At 41.8% G+C, this 15,559-nt stretch overlaps 1 protein-coding gene across 2 annotated transcripts in view; it reads left to right on the top strand.

Moving 5' to 3' along the window:
* The window catches only part of LOC108783680 (cytohesin-4-like), an 83,032-nt gene that overhangs the window by 43,243 nt on the left and 24,230 nt on the right, over window positions 1–15,559 (top strand). For both annotated transcript variants that reach the window (XM_018552298.1, XM_018552297.1), the window contains exons 7-8: window positions 2,416–2,528; window positions 14,666–14,814. In XM_018552298.1, coding sequence (XP_018407800.1) covers window positions 2,416–2,528; window positions 14,666–14,814 — 262 coding nt within the window. The remainder of the gene's footprint in view (window positions 1–2,415; window positions 2,529–14,665; window positions 14,815–15,559) is intronic.

Raw genomic sequence — 15,559 nt, forward strand, 5'->3', positions numbered from 1 at the left:
TATGTAAGCTACGGCAGAACAGAGCAGTGGGAGAGCAAAAGTAAGGTGAGTATGTGCTATTAAAGAGGGCTGTATTAGGATGAACATGATGCTTTTCTTACATTCGCAAAACGCAGGTTTCCCTTTAGAGCAACAAATTCGCCCAGCGGGCGTAATGATGCTGCGGTTATGGTGTTGATATAGTTGAAGTTGTTTACAGATGACCAATCCACTGTGTATAGATGCCCTTAACATGATAAAGTATGAAATCAGTCACAATATTGACTACTCTACCCCCTTCAGATGGCTACCATACAAGTTTCAATCAGAGAGAAAAAAACACCTGCGGTGCTTTCCCTTCAGAAAACCCATAATGTACATCCAGCATCTTAAATGTGCTGTGTATTAAAAAAGAATGTGTAGCAAATTTCATTTTTATGTCCTTATTTTTTTAGGTTAGTATAGAAAAGGAAAGTGTGGAAACCACTATGGTTTCCACACTTTATGTTTGTCTGTGTTCTGCTGGGGTGACCTACCTTCACATCCTGTCTTGGAGATGCTACTAAAATTGAGAGTAAATCTATCCAAAGTGATGGGATTTCCCATTTTAGTAGAATAAATGTGCATTCAATCTTAATAAATAACAATTCAACAAAGAGGAAAAGGCAGGAAGCATTGTACAGAAGAATGTGGACAATACCATGTATCACAGCATATGAGCTCAGGACACATCAGACGTATATCACAGTAAAAATAGCCAGGCATCCACAGTCAAAAGGTAGTAATATCAAGATAAATATGGCAACACAATATAAAATTACATCTACATAATCCAACAGTTCTAAACAAAAGAGGGTGCCAACATATAGTCTCAGATGCATAAGTATCAAGTCACAGAGTACAGGCAAATGGAAGTAAGAAAGGAAACTAGATATAAAGTAGAACACAGGGCATCAAATAGGAAAAGTAGATAGAAGAAGTGCAAAAGGAAGGGAAGGGGAAAAAAAGGGGGGGAATAGAAACTCCCCGGGAGGCAACCTCAGAATTCACCATACTACAGTCTTTCAAACTACGGTAACATCCATGCGCCAAGTAAATGAAGACCAAATAGACCTTCAAGGGTAAGATTAAAACTCAGCAGAAGACAAAAAATAATTCCATTGGAACCATCCCGAATTACAAGTATAAGAATGCAAACGAATCCGAATTTACGATTTCGAATTTGCAATTAGTTTTTTTGGACGAAACGAAATTTTGTTGCAGCAAAGTGACATTTGAGAACAAATTAACTTTGTTTCCCCTCTTAAATGTCACTTTGCTGCATGAACGGACGAAATGAAAACGAAACAAAATTTCGTACTGATTTCCGCTAACGAATTTCATCCGAATTCCGAAACTAATTGACTTTCGGACCCGAATTCCGAAAAACAAAATAAAGCAAAATCCGAATCAAAACAAAACAAAACTAAACTAATTTTTTGCTGATGCACATGTCTACAGACCATTATAAAACTTGGCAGAATCTCTAACCCTTTCCCACCCTATTTAAATAAAAAAGTTTTACATTTCAATACACTTTAAATGTTTGTTTGTAAAACATCAGTTTAAAACATATAGGTGTTTATATGTGACCGACCTAAAGTGAAGTGAGCCGAACGCTGTTCAGCTATTCACTTCAGGCTGGTACGGCTGATTTCAGCCGTATATCGGCTGAAATCAGCCGTACATCGGGTGGCTTTGCGTGGCTTTGGGTCGGCTGAAAATGCTCAGCATGTTCGGCCGACCCGAAGTGCAGAAGGAGTTCGACTCAGCCGATCCAACATTTGGATCGGCTAAGCCAAACCTCCGACAGGCTACTCGCTGCTGTTCGGTCTATTCTTATAGATGCCGAACAGCAGTGAGTGAATAGCCGAATGCCGCTGAGCGGCATTCGACTCGGCTGTTCTGCTTGGTTTCTCTGTGGGAACAGCGCGGCTCAGCGCGCTCGGCCAACTTCGGGAGCTGTAAGTGCTATAGTGAATAGCTCGTACAGCAGCCCTTCGATTCTACTGAACCGAAGGGGTCCTGGGGCCGAAGCTAGCCAAAGGATCGGCCGAAGCTACGGCTAGATCCTTCGGCTGCTTCATGAATAGACCCCATAAACTTAAAAAAGGTCAATCACAGACAAAAAAATTTGTGAGTGTAAGAACAGGTAGGATAATTTAAAAAGCTCTAACAACATTGGATGATACATATCTGAAAAGTGGTGCAGTCAGATGGCCAAAATAAACAGAACACATGTTCAAAGAATAATACTTTAGAACATAGCAGATGTTTCTTTAATGTCTACTGGTACCTTAACTGCCAGTTATTTTTACTGCTTATCTAAAGCAATAAACTGTTAGAGCAATGTAATCAAAAATTTCCACTAATTGTCCTCCTTTTTATTATTCATAGAAGGTTCCTGGGTAGTTTTCGGCTGCCCGGAGAGGCTCAGAAAATTGATCGAATAATGGAGACATTCTCAACTCATTACTGCCAGTGTAACCCGGAGACCTTCAAGTCTACAGGTAATCACAAACATCTTATCAGCACATCAAACAATTTAGTTTCAAAATATCAGCAAAATAATTGACAATATATAAACTACTAACAATAACTTCACAATATAATGTATCAGTATTCAGAGAAAAGTACTGATTTATACAGTCAAAGAGATAATATTGTATGCTGTATATATATATTGTGATACATATTAGCTTCAGTACATGTGTAAAAGTCTGACCAAGAAGTTTATTTCGGTTTATTATCAAGTCAATGTCAAGATATAAAGAAACAGAACTAAACTTCAGGCAAAAAACGAAATGCACTTTCGAAAAATCTATAAATACTGTATAAATGCAGTATAGAACCCTGATTGGAACAGAGTGTGATGCCTTATTCTACCACTGTGAATGTTGATGTGTGTAGGATTACAAGTGGTACAGGCTGGACATATCAGGCCAAGACATACAAAAATAAAATTGTGTTCACATGCTACATTGGGTTAAAAACTTGCTTATGCCTAGGAGTAAAGCAGTTCTACTTACCTGATTCCTGCTCCCCCAATGGTCAGCACTTATTCTTCCCCTCTCTGCTCTGGCTGGTGGAATGCCACTCATAGACCTCACCTGCAGTTCTATGCATTAGATGTGATGATAGACCACTGGAGCGGAGGGGAGAAGAGGCTACAGGGAGCAGACTAGCAGCCTGGAGGGAGCCAGCAGGAGCCCGGATCCGGTAAATAGAATAGGTTTTTCCTGTGCTCTAGGCATAAAGGAGCACTTAACCCTTGCATTGCAGGGGTAGCCCGACTGCAACATTTGTTTTTTGGTTTGTCCAGAGTTGGGCAATTTATGTATCTGGCTTGCCCAGAGAAGGGCAATTTTTGGATCACAAACTGAACTATGCAGCATCCTTTATGCATATCAAGGTTTCATTTTTAGATTTTACTGGAGTGCAAAAGATCGGACGTTACACAGCACAGGCAGGAAGTGCATTCCTACTGCCCTCCTTATGACCCTCTATAGAGCCGTGTGTGCTTCTTCTGCAGGAGCTTTCACAATACTAGGATTAAATGGATTTTCTGGATTTAGCTCAGATTTAGTGCAGTGTTTACTGGATTGCTTTAATAGCTCACTGATTGCTTTCACTTGGTGTTTGGAATTGCTCTTCAAGACCTTTAATGTCTTTGAGTTAAAAAAAAGAAAGGTAAAATCACAGCCACTCAGTTTACATTTGCTAGGCAAGCACACAATGGGAGGGCTTAACCATTATCAGATTTACAAAATGTAAAAAGCACATACCCAAAATATGTTATATTTATTTGTTTTAATTATGATGCATTTACTGTAATTAGGTAAACTCACCCCACAATAGAACCAATGCAGTTAGGCTTCATTCACATGGGGTAATTTGATCCTTGCTGCAGTAATCTGTGGCTGTCCTCTGTACAACGCTATTTGCAAGTATAAGCACATTCAGCGGTTACCTGTGGCTAGGGACAGATGACCGGCCCTGGACACAATTAAGGGAATTTATCAAAACTGGAGAAGACAAAATCTGGAGCAGCTGTGCATGGCAACCAATCAGCTTCTCTCTTACAATTTCAAAATCTTAACTGAACAAACTGAAGATAGAAGCTGATTGGTTGCCATGCACATCAGCTCAAGATTTTGTCTACGCCAGTTTTGATAAATTCAGGGTCAGATATCTGCCCTAGCCACAGATAAACGCTGGATGTGCAGATATATGCCAATAGCGGTGGGCAGCAGTATACAGCTTCAATGTTTGTATGTGCAGTCTGGCGCTCTACTTCCACTGGGGTATACACACCTATTTGGATGATCAGCTCTTTCTTTGCCTTTAAATGTGCTTTTAAAATTTGAGATGCTATTTAAGTGCCCCTCACTTTTATAGACTCTTTTTAATTTAATAAATTCTAAGGGGTTAAATAAGTGGTAGGACCTATTTTAGGGGTTAAATTACAGTTAGACAACGGTTAGGGATTAAGTTTATGGTTAGGCTATAGGGTTAAATTTGCACTCTTGGCACCAGAAAAAAAATACCCAGGGGCCCCACTGCTCTGCTAGAGTTAAAGGCTTTACTTTACTTTGACTGCTATCACATAGGGGGGCTTACAAGCCCCCCCATGTGATAGCAGATGGTGGTGACAGGTACTCTTTAAGATGATGCTGGGGGTCCAAAAGACCCCCAGTGTCACCTTTACACTGGAAATAAGCTATTGAAGTGCAGATCGCACTTCAATAGCTTATAGCTGGGCTGCAGGAGCCCAGAACTGACAGCCCAGGGACCGGAAGTGATGCAATCTCCGGGCCAATGGAGTGCCCTTTTTGCCTACTGGGACACTGTAATTAGAGATTACAATGGCAAAGTTTATCCCAGAAATTAGTCAGGCCTAAATCACAAAATGAAACTAATTGTAGAGCGGCGCGTAAAGAAAAGTATTCTGACTATTAAAGGAGAACTATGAGGTGAGTACCTTTCACTCACCTCATAGTTCTAGCCGACCTGTGACAATGAGACTGTCACAGGTCGGCTCAGTAGATGGGGAGGTGAGCGAACACATATCGGCGTTGGCTCACCTCTCGATCCTGTCACGGCTCTCTTCCCCCCTCCCCGCTCCGATCCGCCAGCGCTGACTGGAGGGAGGGAGGGGGCGGGTACAGCTGGCTCTGCCTCTAGATAGGCAGAGCCAGCTGTCAGTCACGCTGCTGGGCGGATCCCGGCACAATTTTCGGGATCCGCTTCAGCTGCGGCGTCTCAGTATACCGCGTGCAGCAGCTCGCGGTATACTGCGGCGCCTCAGTATACCGCGAGCTACAGCTCGGAGTATGCTGAGCCTAGGGTGACGGGAGGATGCTAGTTTGTGTCCTCCTGTTACCCTAAGGAGAACTATGGGGAAAAGCCTTAACCCCATAGTTCTCCTTTAAAGTTTAAAAAGGCATTTGTGGTATCTGCATTTAGTCAGGACGCTTACATGAAAAAGTTAAGAACAAATTAGAAAAGAGCTACTTAGGGTATCGTCTGTAGTCCTGTAAATACTCCTAGTAAGGCTACACTTTTTCTGAAGATCGAGCAGATTGATTGTAGAAAAAAAATGCAGTACAATTTCACAGTCACCACTGTGTTCATTTTGTATTACGGAAGTATCCTGAATTGTGGTATTATGGTGTTCCTTATTTTGTAAAATTAGAAAAGTAGATGGTACATGTATACATAGTGCTTTGGTTTTCTGGGTAAGGATAAAAACAGCCAGGACAGTTGTTTGTTAGTGGTGCTACCCCTTAAAACAAAGTTTATTGGTTTTTAAATTGTTTATTTATAATGATCAGGGTTTTTTCTTTAGTCAGGTAAATATGGAATAATGCATTACATAGAATATTTTGTATTGTCATTTTTAGCTAGCAGATAAGGCTGATAGCTCCTTTTTTTACATGTTCACCAGGTAATCTGTACTTTGCAAACAAACACCTGATTATTGCAGAGCTAAATAGTTTTTAGGATTTTCAAATGCTGATAATCACTTGAAATGGATGCTGCTCCTTGATGTTCAAAATGTATGGTTCCTCTGAGCACTGGCACTGACATCCTGTTTTAGGGTGGCTCCTTTCCCTTGCAGGTTCCTATGGAGCCATCCTTGTGTGTGCTAGTAAGCTGTGTGTGTCTCCACAAACACACAGGTACAGCAAGACAAGCCACTCTCTGACTCATCCCTTCTCCAAGTGCTCCTGTTGTACTTTTTCATGTGCATTTAAAGGATAGTTCTTTTATTGAAAACTGAAGTTTTCCTCGCTTTATTCCAGTTCCTTCTATTCATGTGAACTTAGCCACGTCTACTGCACGTCAGTTCTCCATCTATTTTTAGGCCTGTTATTTCTGCCCCCATGTGACACCTATCCCTTAACTGTAGCAAGGGTGACACCCAAGAGTGCTAATTTCCGCTGCAGACTTACAATTTGGCGTCTTTCTGCTGTGTTGTAGTGTTTGCAACAATGTCACATGGGAGAAAATGAACATGCACCTGTGCCCATGTTTTGGACCTTTGAAGAGAGACCACTGCTTCCACGCAGAGAACAAGGGTCCTATTCAGACTGTGGCTGCTTTCTAAAGAAAATGAACTGCTTTTGTTTTGATACACCCAAAGCAGTAATGATGATGTTCTACCAGGAGGCCAAAGCTAGCCAGTTTGCTTGGATTGCAGGGGAGCTGCAAATGAATGTTGAAGTACGAAAGTAGAAAGTATAAATTAAGCCATAAAGAAGTGGGGGTTTTTTTCAGAAATAGTTGCTGTTCTTCTGAAGCTTCATTGGGGTTTCATCATGTGGTCAGTATAGATGCATTTTAGTAATGTGCTAGTACTATGTAAATTTCCTTTTTTGAAGGTCATCAAGGTAAATCCTAGTCTCAGAGGCCTATGATGGGACTTGCCATTGTTTAATACACAAGTTACATTCTAGCTTTGGGGAACTGAAACACCTTTTCAGAGGTTGAATAGGCCAGAAGCCAATTAACCTATCACTGCAACCAGCAGAACAATTCACTCACATGAAGATTAAAATAAAGAAGTGGTCATGGCTGATCCTTCCTACAGGATTGAAGCCTAATTTTTAGCACAGCATTATGATCAAAGTGGTCTATTATGGACCTCCCTCTAATAATGTTAGCTGACTGGCATACTTGTACCAGGTGAGTGATGGAGACCTAAAGCTGAGTTTCATACCGTGGGTGCCGCCATCTGCATCCTTAAGCCAGGCTTCTCTCGATCAGCTGACCGAAAGAGTTGGTTGGAAAATTATCTGCTGGCCAGAGGCCGCTGTCGGAATACAATGCAAAAGGCGAGAGATTCGTCCATCAATGCTAGTAAGCGTTGAGGAATCTGTTCTTTTTTTTTTTTCATTCAGCCTGTGGATTGAATGAAAAAAATAGACATGTGTATACCTGGCTTTACTTAAGCTACTGGAACAGCATACCAGCTAAGAACTAGTACTTTTAGAGCGGGAGGTCAGAAGAGGCAGCACCATTATTCTTAGTACATGTTTCTTTCAAAGGTACTGTGTCTTTTCAATTAATTTTACATATATCTGTAAAAATATATATATTTTTTACCCTATGGGTTCATTTCCCACCATGGTTACTATATATGGTTACTATATACATGAGTTAGTATGTTGTACCCATGTGTCTGTGGATCAACTCCAGTTTCCTTTCATGACTGGAAAATATACCAGTCACCATGGTAGGATCACTAACTTCTGAGTTAGTGGGCCCCTAATAGTGTGTTTGTATGGATGGACAACAAATGATATATATAAAAAAAAGAATAGTTATCTCTTGTAAGTTGAAGCACAGGGCTTAAAATATGAAGTAGTAGTATGATCTTCAACTCTCACTGTCTGGGCTGGCTTTTTCTACTTTCCGATATTTTTTTCCTTTGATCGGAAGATCCTCTTACTGAGTCTGTTAATAGCCAGATGAGCAATAGCTGGTGGCTTCCAGCTTCCAGTTCATATTTTTGTTGTTTTTAAATTTTTAAATTTCCCCTTTATTTAAAGATGTATTGTATGTTCAAGCCAAATTGAAATAAAGTGTTGCTGCTTTCAATAACTTTATAAGTAATGTGGCCCCACATCTCTTATGCTTGTCAAATGTCAATCCTGTTTTGCTAACTGACCACAACCAGAAATAAGTCAGCTACTATACTACATCATGACCGTTTTTCTGTATTGAAAAGAAAATGTATTCTTGCTTGACAAATGTTGGCCCTGCTTTTCTAATGCACCCGTCCAACTCATCATAAGAGTGATTTGCAAAGGTCAGTAAGCTATAACAACCAGAATACGGCAAGATACTGCACTATGTCATCATTATTTTTCACATTATTAAAAAAAAAATGCAAAATGGGAATCCTGGATACAGAAAGTTCACAGAAATACATTTAATACTAGTCAGATCTGTGCTTAAAACTGTTACAGAAAGTGAACCCTTCTGCTTTGTGGAACCTTCTGTGAAACTGATCTGAAACTTCCAGCTTTGAAACATGGATACAAGTTGATCTATCACTGATTCAAACATTTTTTTTGGGGGGGGGGGTTCTTTCTGCATGAACAAGATTTAAAGGGAAATAAAGGACAAATAACATTTTGGATCTAAAAATTCCTTGCTATTATCAATGCTGATGCCTTTGCTACATAGTTACGTTTGGTATTTTACTTTGTGATGATTTCTATCTAGCCGGTCCGGAGATTTTCAACGCTTTGCCAGATTCCACAACAAGACTAGTGACCTGTCTTATTCAGAACTGCAGTTATGCAAAACAGCTTGGTCACCTTCCTACCCATTGTCTATTACTGGACAGTAAAGCAGCTGGAGAAGACTTCTGTCAGGACTTGTTTGCACATGTGCACTTCAGCATGCCTAATTGGCTTATAAAGCGGACCTTGCCTCTCCTAGTCATTTTATTGATGTGCAAGAAGTGGTAGGAGGCTGATACCAAGTCAGGCACTTATACAAGTTACATTTGAAAGTTAACTTAATGATTTTCAGTGCATTTTTAATTAAAGCTGAACTTCAGGCCAATATAAGAGACCTGTAAATGAACAGTAGCAGAGGAAAATCAGTGCTCCTTTCCTGCCAGACAGGACTTTGCTGTCAGAGTTGTGTTAATCTCAGGACTAGATGCACAGAAATATAAATGCTTTGTCAGGTAAAACAGCTTTCCCATATCTATGTTGTCTGTGTAATTAACCTGTTTGCCTGGAGTTCAGCTTTAAATGGTGTTTTATATCTGCTTGGAGTTCAGCTTTAACTTCTCTTCCTTTTTTATGTTTTGATCCTGAAACCCCAACAAAGTCAATAAGTAATCATGGCTCAGCTTTTAACTCAATGTAGAGGAGATTGATATCCCGAGCGAGGTTCGGTTATTGTGTGCTATATGGCCGTAGTCTTTGTGATGTTTTATGGATATCTGTGTGAAAGAAAACAGCCTATTGTAACTATTTTTTTTCCTAACCAGCATATTCTATGGTTGAGCTGTTAGTCCTTAATATTAGTGAAAGTCTATCGGGTTAAAGTGAATCATTACTCTTTTTAATGTTTCTTTAGACATTCATGTGAAACAAATAAGCAAATGGTAGTTAATCTTACCAATGTGTTAGGGCTTGTGTCAGAACTGCCTTTGTCCATATAGAAGTCAATGGTATTGCAGAAACGGCATGAAGCAGTTTAGAAAGAGGTCAAAATCAGGTCACAAGTCTAGAAGCAGGCCAGCAGCAGGTCAGAAACACTTCTGAAGATGAAGCATCTTAGAAGCATTTCATATGCAAGCTGAATGCACCTGAAAGCATGCTGCATTTGCCCGTCTGCTCAAGCACTTTGTGTATTAAATACCTTGTTGCAATCTATAATTTAAAAATGGGTATGCATAAGGTAAAACCCATATGTGCTTAATGTACCTGCATTCTCTAATGCTCATGGCACTTAGTAGTACTGCACTGTGGTTGTGCTTTGCTGATCCTCGTTACGTCAGTGTAAGTCTGTTAATCAAGTATGACTGAAAGAAAATAGGAGATACTCAACTGTTTCTAATTACATAAAACACCTTTAAGGCTCTTGGTAGCCAGAGAGCTAGGGATGAACCAAAATTTCAGCCGGCGAAACGTATTGGCCGAAAATTGCACTTTTGGTAAAATGCCGAAAGTGCTATCTTTCAGCTGAAATAACAGTGCGTCCCTGCTTTCTCTCTGACACATCACAGTGTCCAGCGGGGAGGCGAGAAGCTGTCAGAGGAGGCCAGGCGGTGTGGGGGAGGAGCACCACTCATCCTCCTGTGACAGATTAGGGGAGCAGCGGTGTGGGGGCAGAGACAGATTGCAGTGCTGTCACAGGAAGCTGAGCACTCCTCCCAAAGCCCCCCTGCCCAGCCTCCTGTGGCAGATGAGAGCAGTGGTGTGGGGACGGAAACAGCTGTAAGCTTTCACAGGAGGTGGGCCCGGCAGTGCGGGGGAGGAGTCAGCTGTCAGAGAAGATCGAGATCTCCTTCCCTCACAGCTCGTTAATCCTCCTGTGACAGCCGATCCAGGAAGGAGAATGGCTACACAGGGCTGGATTCCCGACAAGGCCACCGTGGTGAGGCCTGGGGGCGGCTTGAAGTCTCCCGACGCCCGGAACATGGAGTTCTGGGCGCCGGGCGGTAATTTGTTTTCTACATTTAGCCCTGCTTTGCACAAGCAAGGCTAAATGTAACACGGGGGAAGCCACTTGTTTACAAGTGATCTTGGCGATGTCGTAATTAGATTGCAGCCAGTCCGTCCTCCCCCCGCTGCCCCCTAGCCCTGCACCTACCTCTCTGCATGCTGCTCCATCCTCCTGACTCTGTCTCCCGGCTCTGTCCTCTCCTTGCTGGCCGCCGCTGTCTTCAGGATGGAGATCGGTGAGCAGAGCAGTAGGGTTAAAAGTAACCCTGCCGCTCCATGTATACAATGAGAGGGGAGAGCAGTCTTCCCCTCTCAGCTGTCAGAGGAGATCCAGCACAGTGCTGTGCTAGAACTCCTGTATTGGAGGTGACAGGGTCAATAAAGAGAACCTGTCACCTCCAACTGGGTACAAGCACTCAGTGATCACTGACTGTTTGTAAATGATTGAGGACAGATAATGTTTACTGTGACCTCAATTATAAATGAATGGGAAGTGATCTACATCACTTCCTGTTCATTCATGATTGCGGATATAGTAAACATACTATCTCCATAAGTTATGAATGATCAGGAACACTCAGTATAGCGGATTCCTGTTCATTTATAACAGGGACTGCAGAAAAAGAGATTGAGGGCTTTGTGTTCTCAATCTCTTATTCTATTTTAAAAGGGAAATATCGGGGGTCTGTTTAGACCCCTAATATTTCCCCGAAGCCCCTAAAAGTAAAGTAAAAAAAAAAAAATATTTAATAAAAATAACTAAATACATAAAATATTAAAAAATTCAAAAGATTATAAAAAATAAATACAAATAAAATATTTTTGGTTTCGGTTTTGAAATTTTCATTTTGGTGTACCTCTACCAAAGACCATGTGAACATGTGACGTGACCATAGACTCCAGACTTAAAGTCACATGATAGAATTTGGGAAGATGCATCCTTTTTATTTATGGCAATGAAAGCTACAGTTCAACTAAAAATAACAATGTGATTTGGTAGAACTGTCATGTACTCAATATATTCATGTAATGTTTACATTTTATGATAGCTCCATATTAAGGGGACAATATATATTTTGCAAGCAATTTTTTTAGCAAAACAAAATCCATGATTGGGTGGCTTATCATTTTTTGATAGTCAATATTTCACAGTGTAATGTTTATGCAGTATAAACTATATAACAGTATAAAAGAGAGCTTGACCAATGTGCATGGAACAATTGATGTGCATGACAGGAATATAATTCAGAGGCATTTACATGTGATCCTTAAAGTGTAAATGCAGCCAATTTAGTTTTTTTTATATTTTGCTAGTGGGGAGTGATTAGAACTCCTGTCAAGTGTTTACAGAAAGCCAGGGCTCCAATAGAGAGATATACCCTCACGTCCTATCCTGTTGACAACAGTTTACCAGACAGGATGTGAGGGTACCCATTAGTCCCCTGGCAATGACTCATCTTCTTGATCCTGAGAGGATCCTGTTTGACAGCCAATAGAAATTGTCCACATCATGGAGCTGCCTCCCTAATCAGCCAGCTTGAACACTTCTTAGGCCTGGTTCACACCTGGGCGTTTTACAGCGCGTTCCTACGCGCTGTAAAATGCTCAACAAGTGAAAACCAATAATTGCCTATGGGCATGGTTCCCACCTGGGCGTATTTCAGCGCGTAGCAACACGCTGAAAAACGCCCTACGCCCAAAGAAGTACAGGAGCTTCTTTGGGGCGTATTTTCCGCGCGTATCAATTAGGATACAGCCGGATAGCCCTCGGAAACGCGCGTTTGTCACACATTTTTTAACCGCAAATCGTGGTAAAAACGTGCGGCCTGAAACGCGTGGCAAACGAGCATATTCCGTACGCCCAGGTGTGAACCCAGCCTTAGAGTAGAACACTTCCCTGCCCCCTCTTCTGCTTTCTGTTACTCCTAATTGGTCTATCACTGGCCAATAGGAAGTCACGGTGGGCAGGTGGGAGTGGATAACCTTTGAAACTTACAGAAATTGTCAAAGCTGGCTGATTAGAGAACCAATGGTTTAGGGGGGACTAGCACCACTTTTTCAGAGTGCTAAAGGCACTGACAAGAACGCTAGGCATGTGTTCAGGTAATGGGTAATTATTTAATTTTTTTTGTGGTAAGTAAGCACTTGATACTTACTGAGCCTCAGCATATAATTATCAGACAGCGTTGTCTATAACCTTTAAGTTAGAACACTGTTAACTATAATCCTTTCACATAATGTGTGCAATGATATTTAGGTACAATATAGTTCAATCATAGATCATTAAAATCCCCTATTCTGACTGGTCGGTTCATGCCCCGAGCAAAGATTAGGTCCAGATAGAACAACTATTGTCTGATGTCCCCATCGGATCCTGGCCCTGGCTACAACGCCAACACCTACCGGCTCGGGTATTGAACCACCCGACGGTTGGTACATCCCTACAGGTTTTCACAACCATTACCAACAGACAAGCCCTCTCCTCCACCCCAGGCCCTCTCACGCCTCTCCGCTTCAATCCGGCCTTTCCCCCGGGCCAATGTGCATCCTTCCTACGCCACTGGTCCGCCGACACTCCCCTGACTGCCCGAATATTCTTTGACCGACAGGGTAACTTCCACACTCTTGCAGATCTAAATGCGGTGAACCCCTCCGCTCCCATACCACTATGGTCTTATTTTCAAATACGACACTACCTCAACTCGCATACGCATAGAGGATTCTTTTCCCGTGCTTTAACTCCCTTTCAAAAGCTGTGCACCTCCAACCAAAGAGCGACACATGCAATTTCATCTCTATACTCCCTCCTGAACAACTCCTCTACCCTTCCACCGACGCCCTCCACGAAGGCCTGGGAATGCGACCTCTCAGCCTCCTTTACAACGCAGGAATGGAGACGCATGGATTCCCTACTGTTAGGTAGCTCCCAGAATGTCCAAATACAGGAGACTAACTACAAAGTTCGCTCCCGCTGGTATAAAACCCGGCCTTGCTCCACCGCATATATCCAGATGCCCCTGAACAATGTTGGTGCTGTGACAGAGAAGTGGGCTCCCTGCTACACATATGGTGGTCATGCCCTTTGATCTTGCCTTTCTGGACAGCAGTCCATGCCCTGATTAAAACCATTACTGGTGTCACGCTGGAGTTCTCCCCAGCTTGCCTCCTACTGTACCATTTCGACGACGCACTCCATGTGTCTAAAAAATCCCTCACAATTAGCCTGTTGAATGCGGCAAAAATGGTGATTCCTAGACACTGGAAGTCGCTTTCCCAACCAACGAACAGAGAGTGGCTCTCCCGAATAGCTACAGTATCAAACATTGAGGAACTTATCCACTCTAGCAGAGAATTCCCTCCAGGCAATGGTATCACCTCATATGCTGTAGTCTTCCCCGATAACCACGTTAAATCAGATTATCTACACAAAGTCTTTGGACAACAAAAACACACAAACAATCCCTGATCTACACCTTTTCTATCATTAAGGGGTCATGATAACCTTGTAGCATTAATGAGAACCGTTGGTCCTTTTATTCACCCGATTAAGATATACAGGATTAGTTGTTTTCTCTTTATTTTCCATTCTCTCATTCTGCTATGTGAATAAATGTAATACCTGCACACTGGAATACGGTCTCTCATGTTAGACCCAGTTCAACTTTCAACTTTCGTTACTGTGTCCCCTTTGATATATTGCGTTGTAACACAGTTTTGGATAGCACGTGGCTGTATATGACTATCTGTTTGCCATTGTCAAGGTTTACAACAATAAAAAAACTTTACTTGTGAAAAAAAATAAAAAATCCCCTATTGTAAGATCTGTAGGTTAGTAGGTAGATTACATTTACGGCTGGAAAATTAGACAAACATGAAAATTGTAGTTCTTTGTGTACTCCAACAACTGTTTTGAAATTACTTTTGACCTAATATTCCTTTTTTTCTGACTACAGACAGCTGTTATATTGTCTGCTTCTCGCTGATCATCTTAAATACGAGCCTATACAACCCAAGTGTTAAGGAAAAGCCGGACATGCAACAATTCGTCTCTATACACAAAGGGGTACACCCAGGTGGTGATCTACCTACAGAATTGCTGGCCGTGAGTACACCTGTAATGTATAAATTGTCTTATACAAAACATGTAATAGAAAAAATATATTGGTTGCCATTGCTGATCTCCTTCTGAAAATGCTCAGTTAAAGAAAATTAAAGGAGAACTATGGGGTTAGGGCTTTTCCCCATAGTTCTCCTTAGGGTAACGGGAGGACACAAACTAGCATCCTCCCGTCACCCTAAGCTCAGTATACCGCGAGCTACAGCTCGCGGTATACTGAGACGCCGCAGCTGAAGCGGATCCCGACAATTATGTCTGGATCCGCCCAGCTGCGTGAGTGACAGCTGGCTCTACCTATCTAGAGGCAGAGCCAGCTGTACCCGCCCCCTCCACCGTCCATTCCGCCAGTCAGCGCTGGAGGATTGGAGCTGGAAGGGGAGAATTCAGCCACTCCCCTGTCACGGCAGAGAGCTGTGACAGGATAGAGAAGGGAGCGAACGCCGGTATGTGTTCGCTCAATTCCCGATCTACTGAGCCGACCTGTGACAGTCTCATTGAAACACTCACCTCATAGTTCTCCTTTAAGTCTGAACTCCTTATCTATACACTTGTCAGTGAGTCATGAAGTATGACTATCTCTTGCACAAAACGTAATGGCTTTTAGTAAAATATAGTTTGGTTTCTTCTTTTAAATGAGAATAATAAAAATAAAAGCTGCTCAATCCGTTTAAAACTAATGTAAAAACGTGAATAATAAATAAATCTACCAATCGCAAAATTGACAACAAAA

This window comes from Nanorana parkeri, unplaced genomic scaffold (assembly GCF_000935625.1).
Source record: "Nanorana parkeri isolate BGI_ZX_2015 unplaced genomic scaffold, ASM93562v1 scaffold83, whole genome shotgun sequence".
Classification (NCBI taxonomy): domain Eukaryota; kingdom Metazoa; phylum Chordata; class Amphibia; order Anura; family Dicroglossidae; genus Nanorana; species Nanorana parkeri.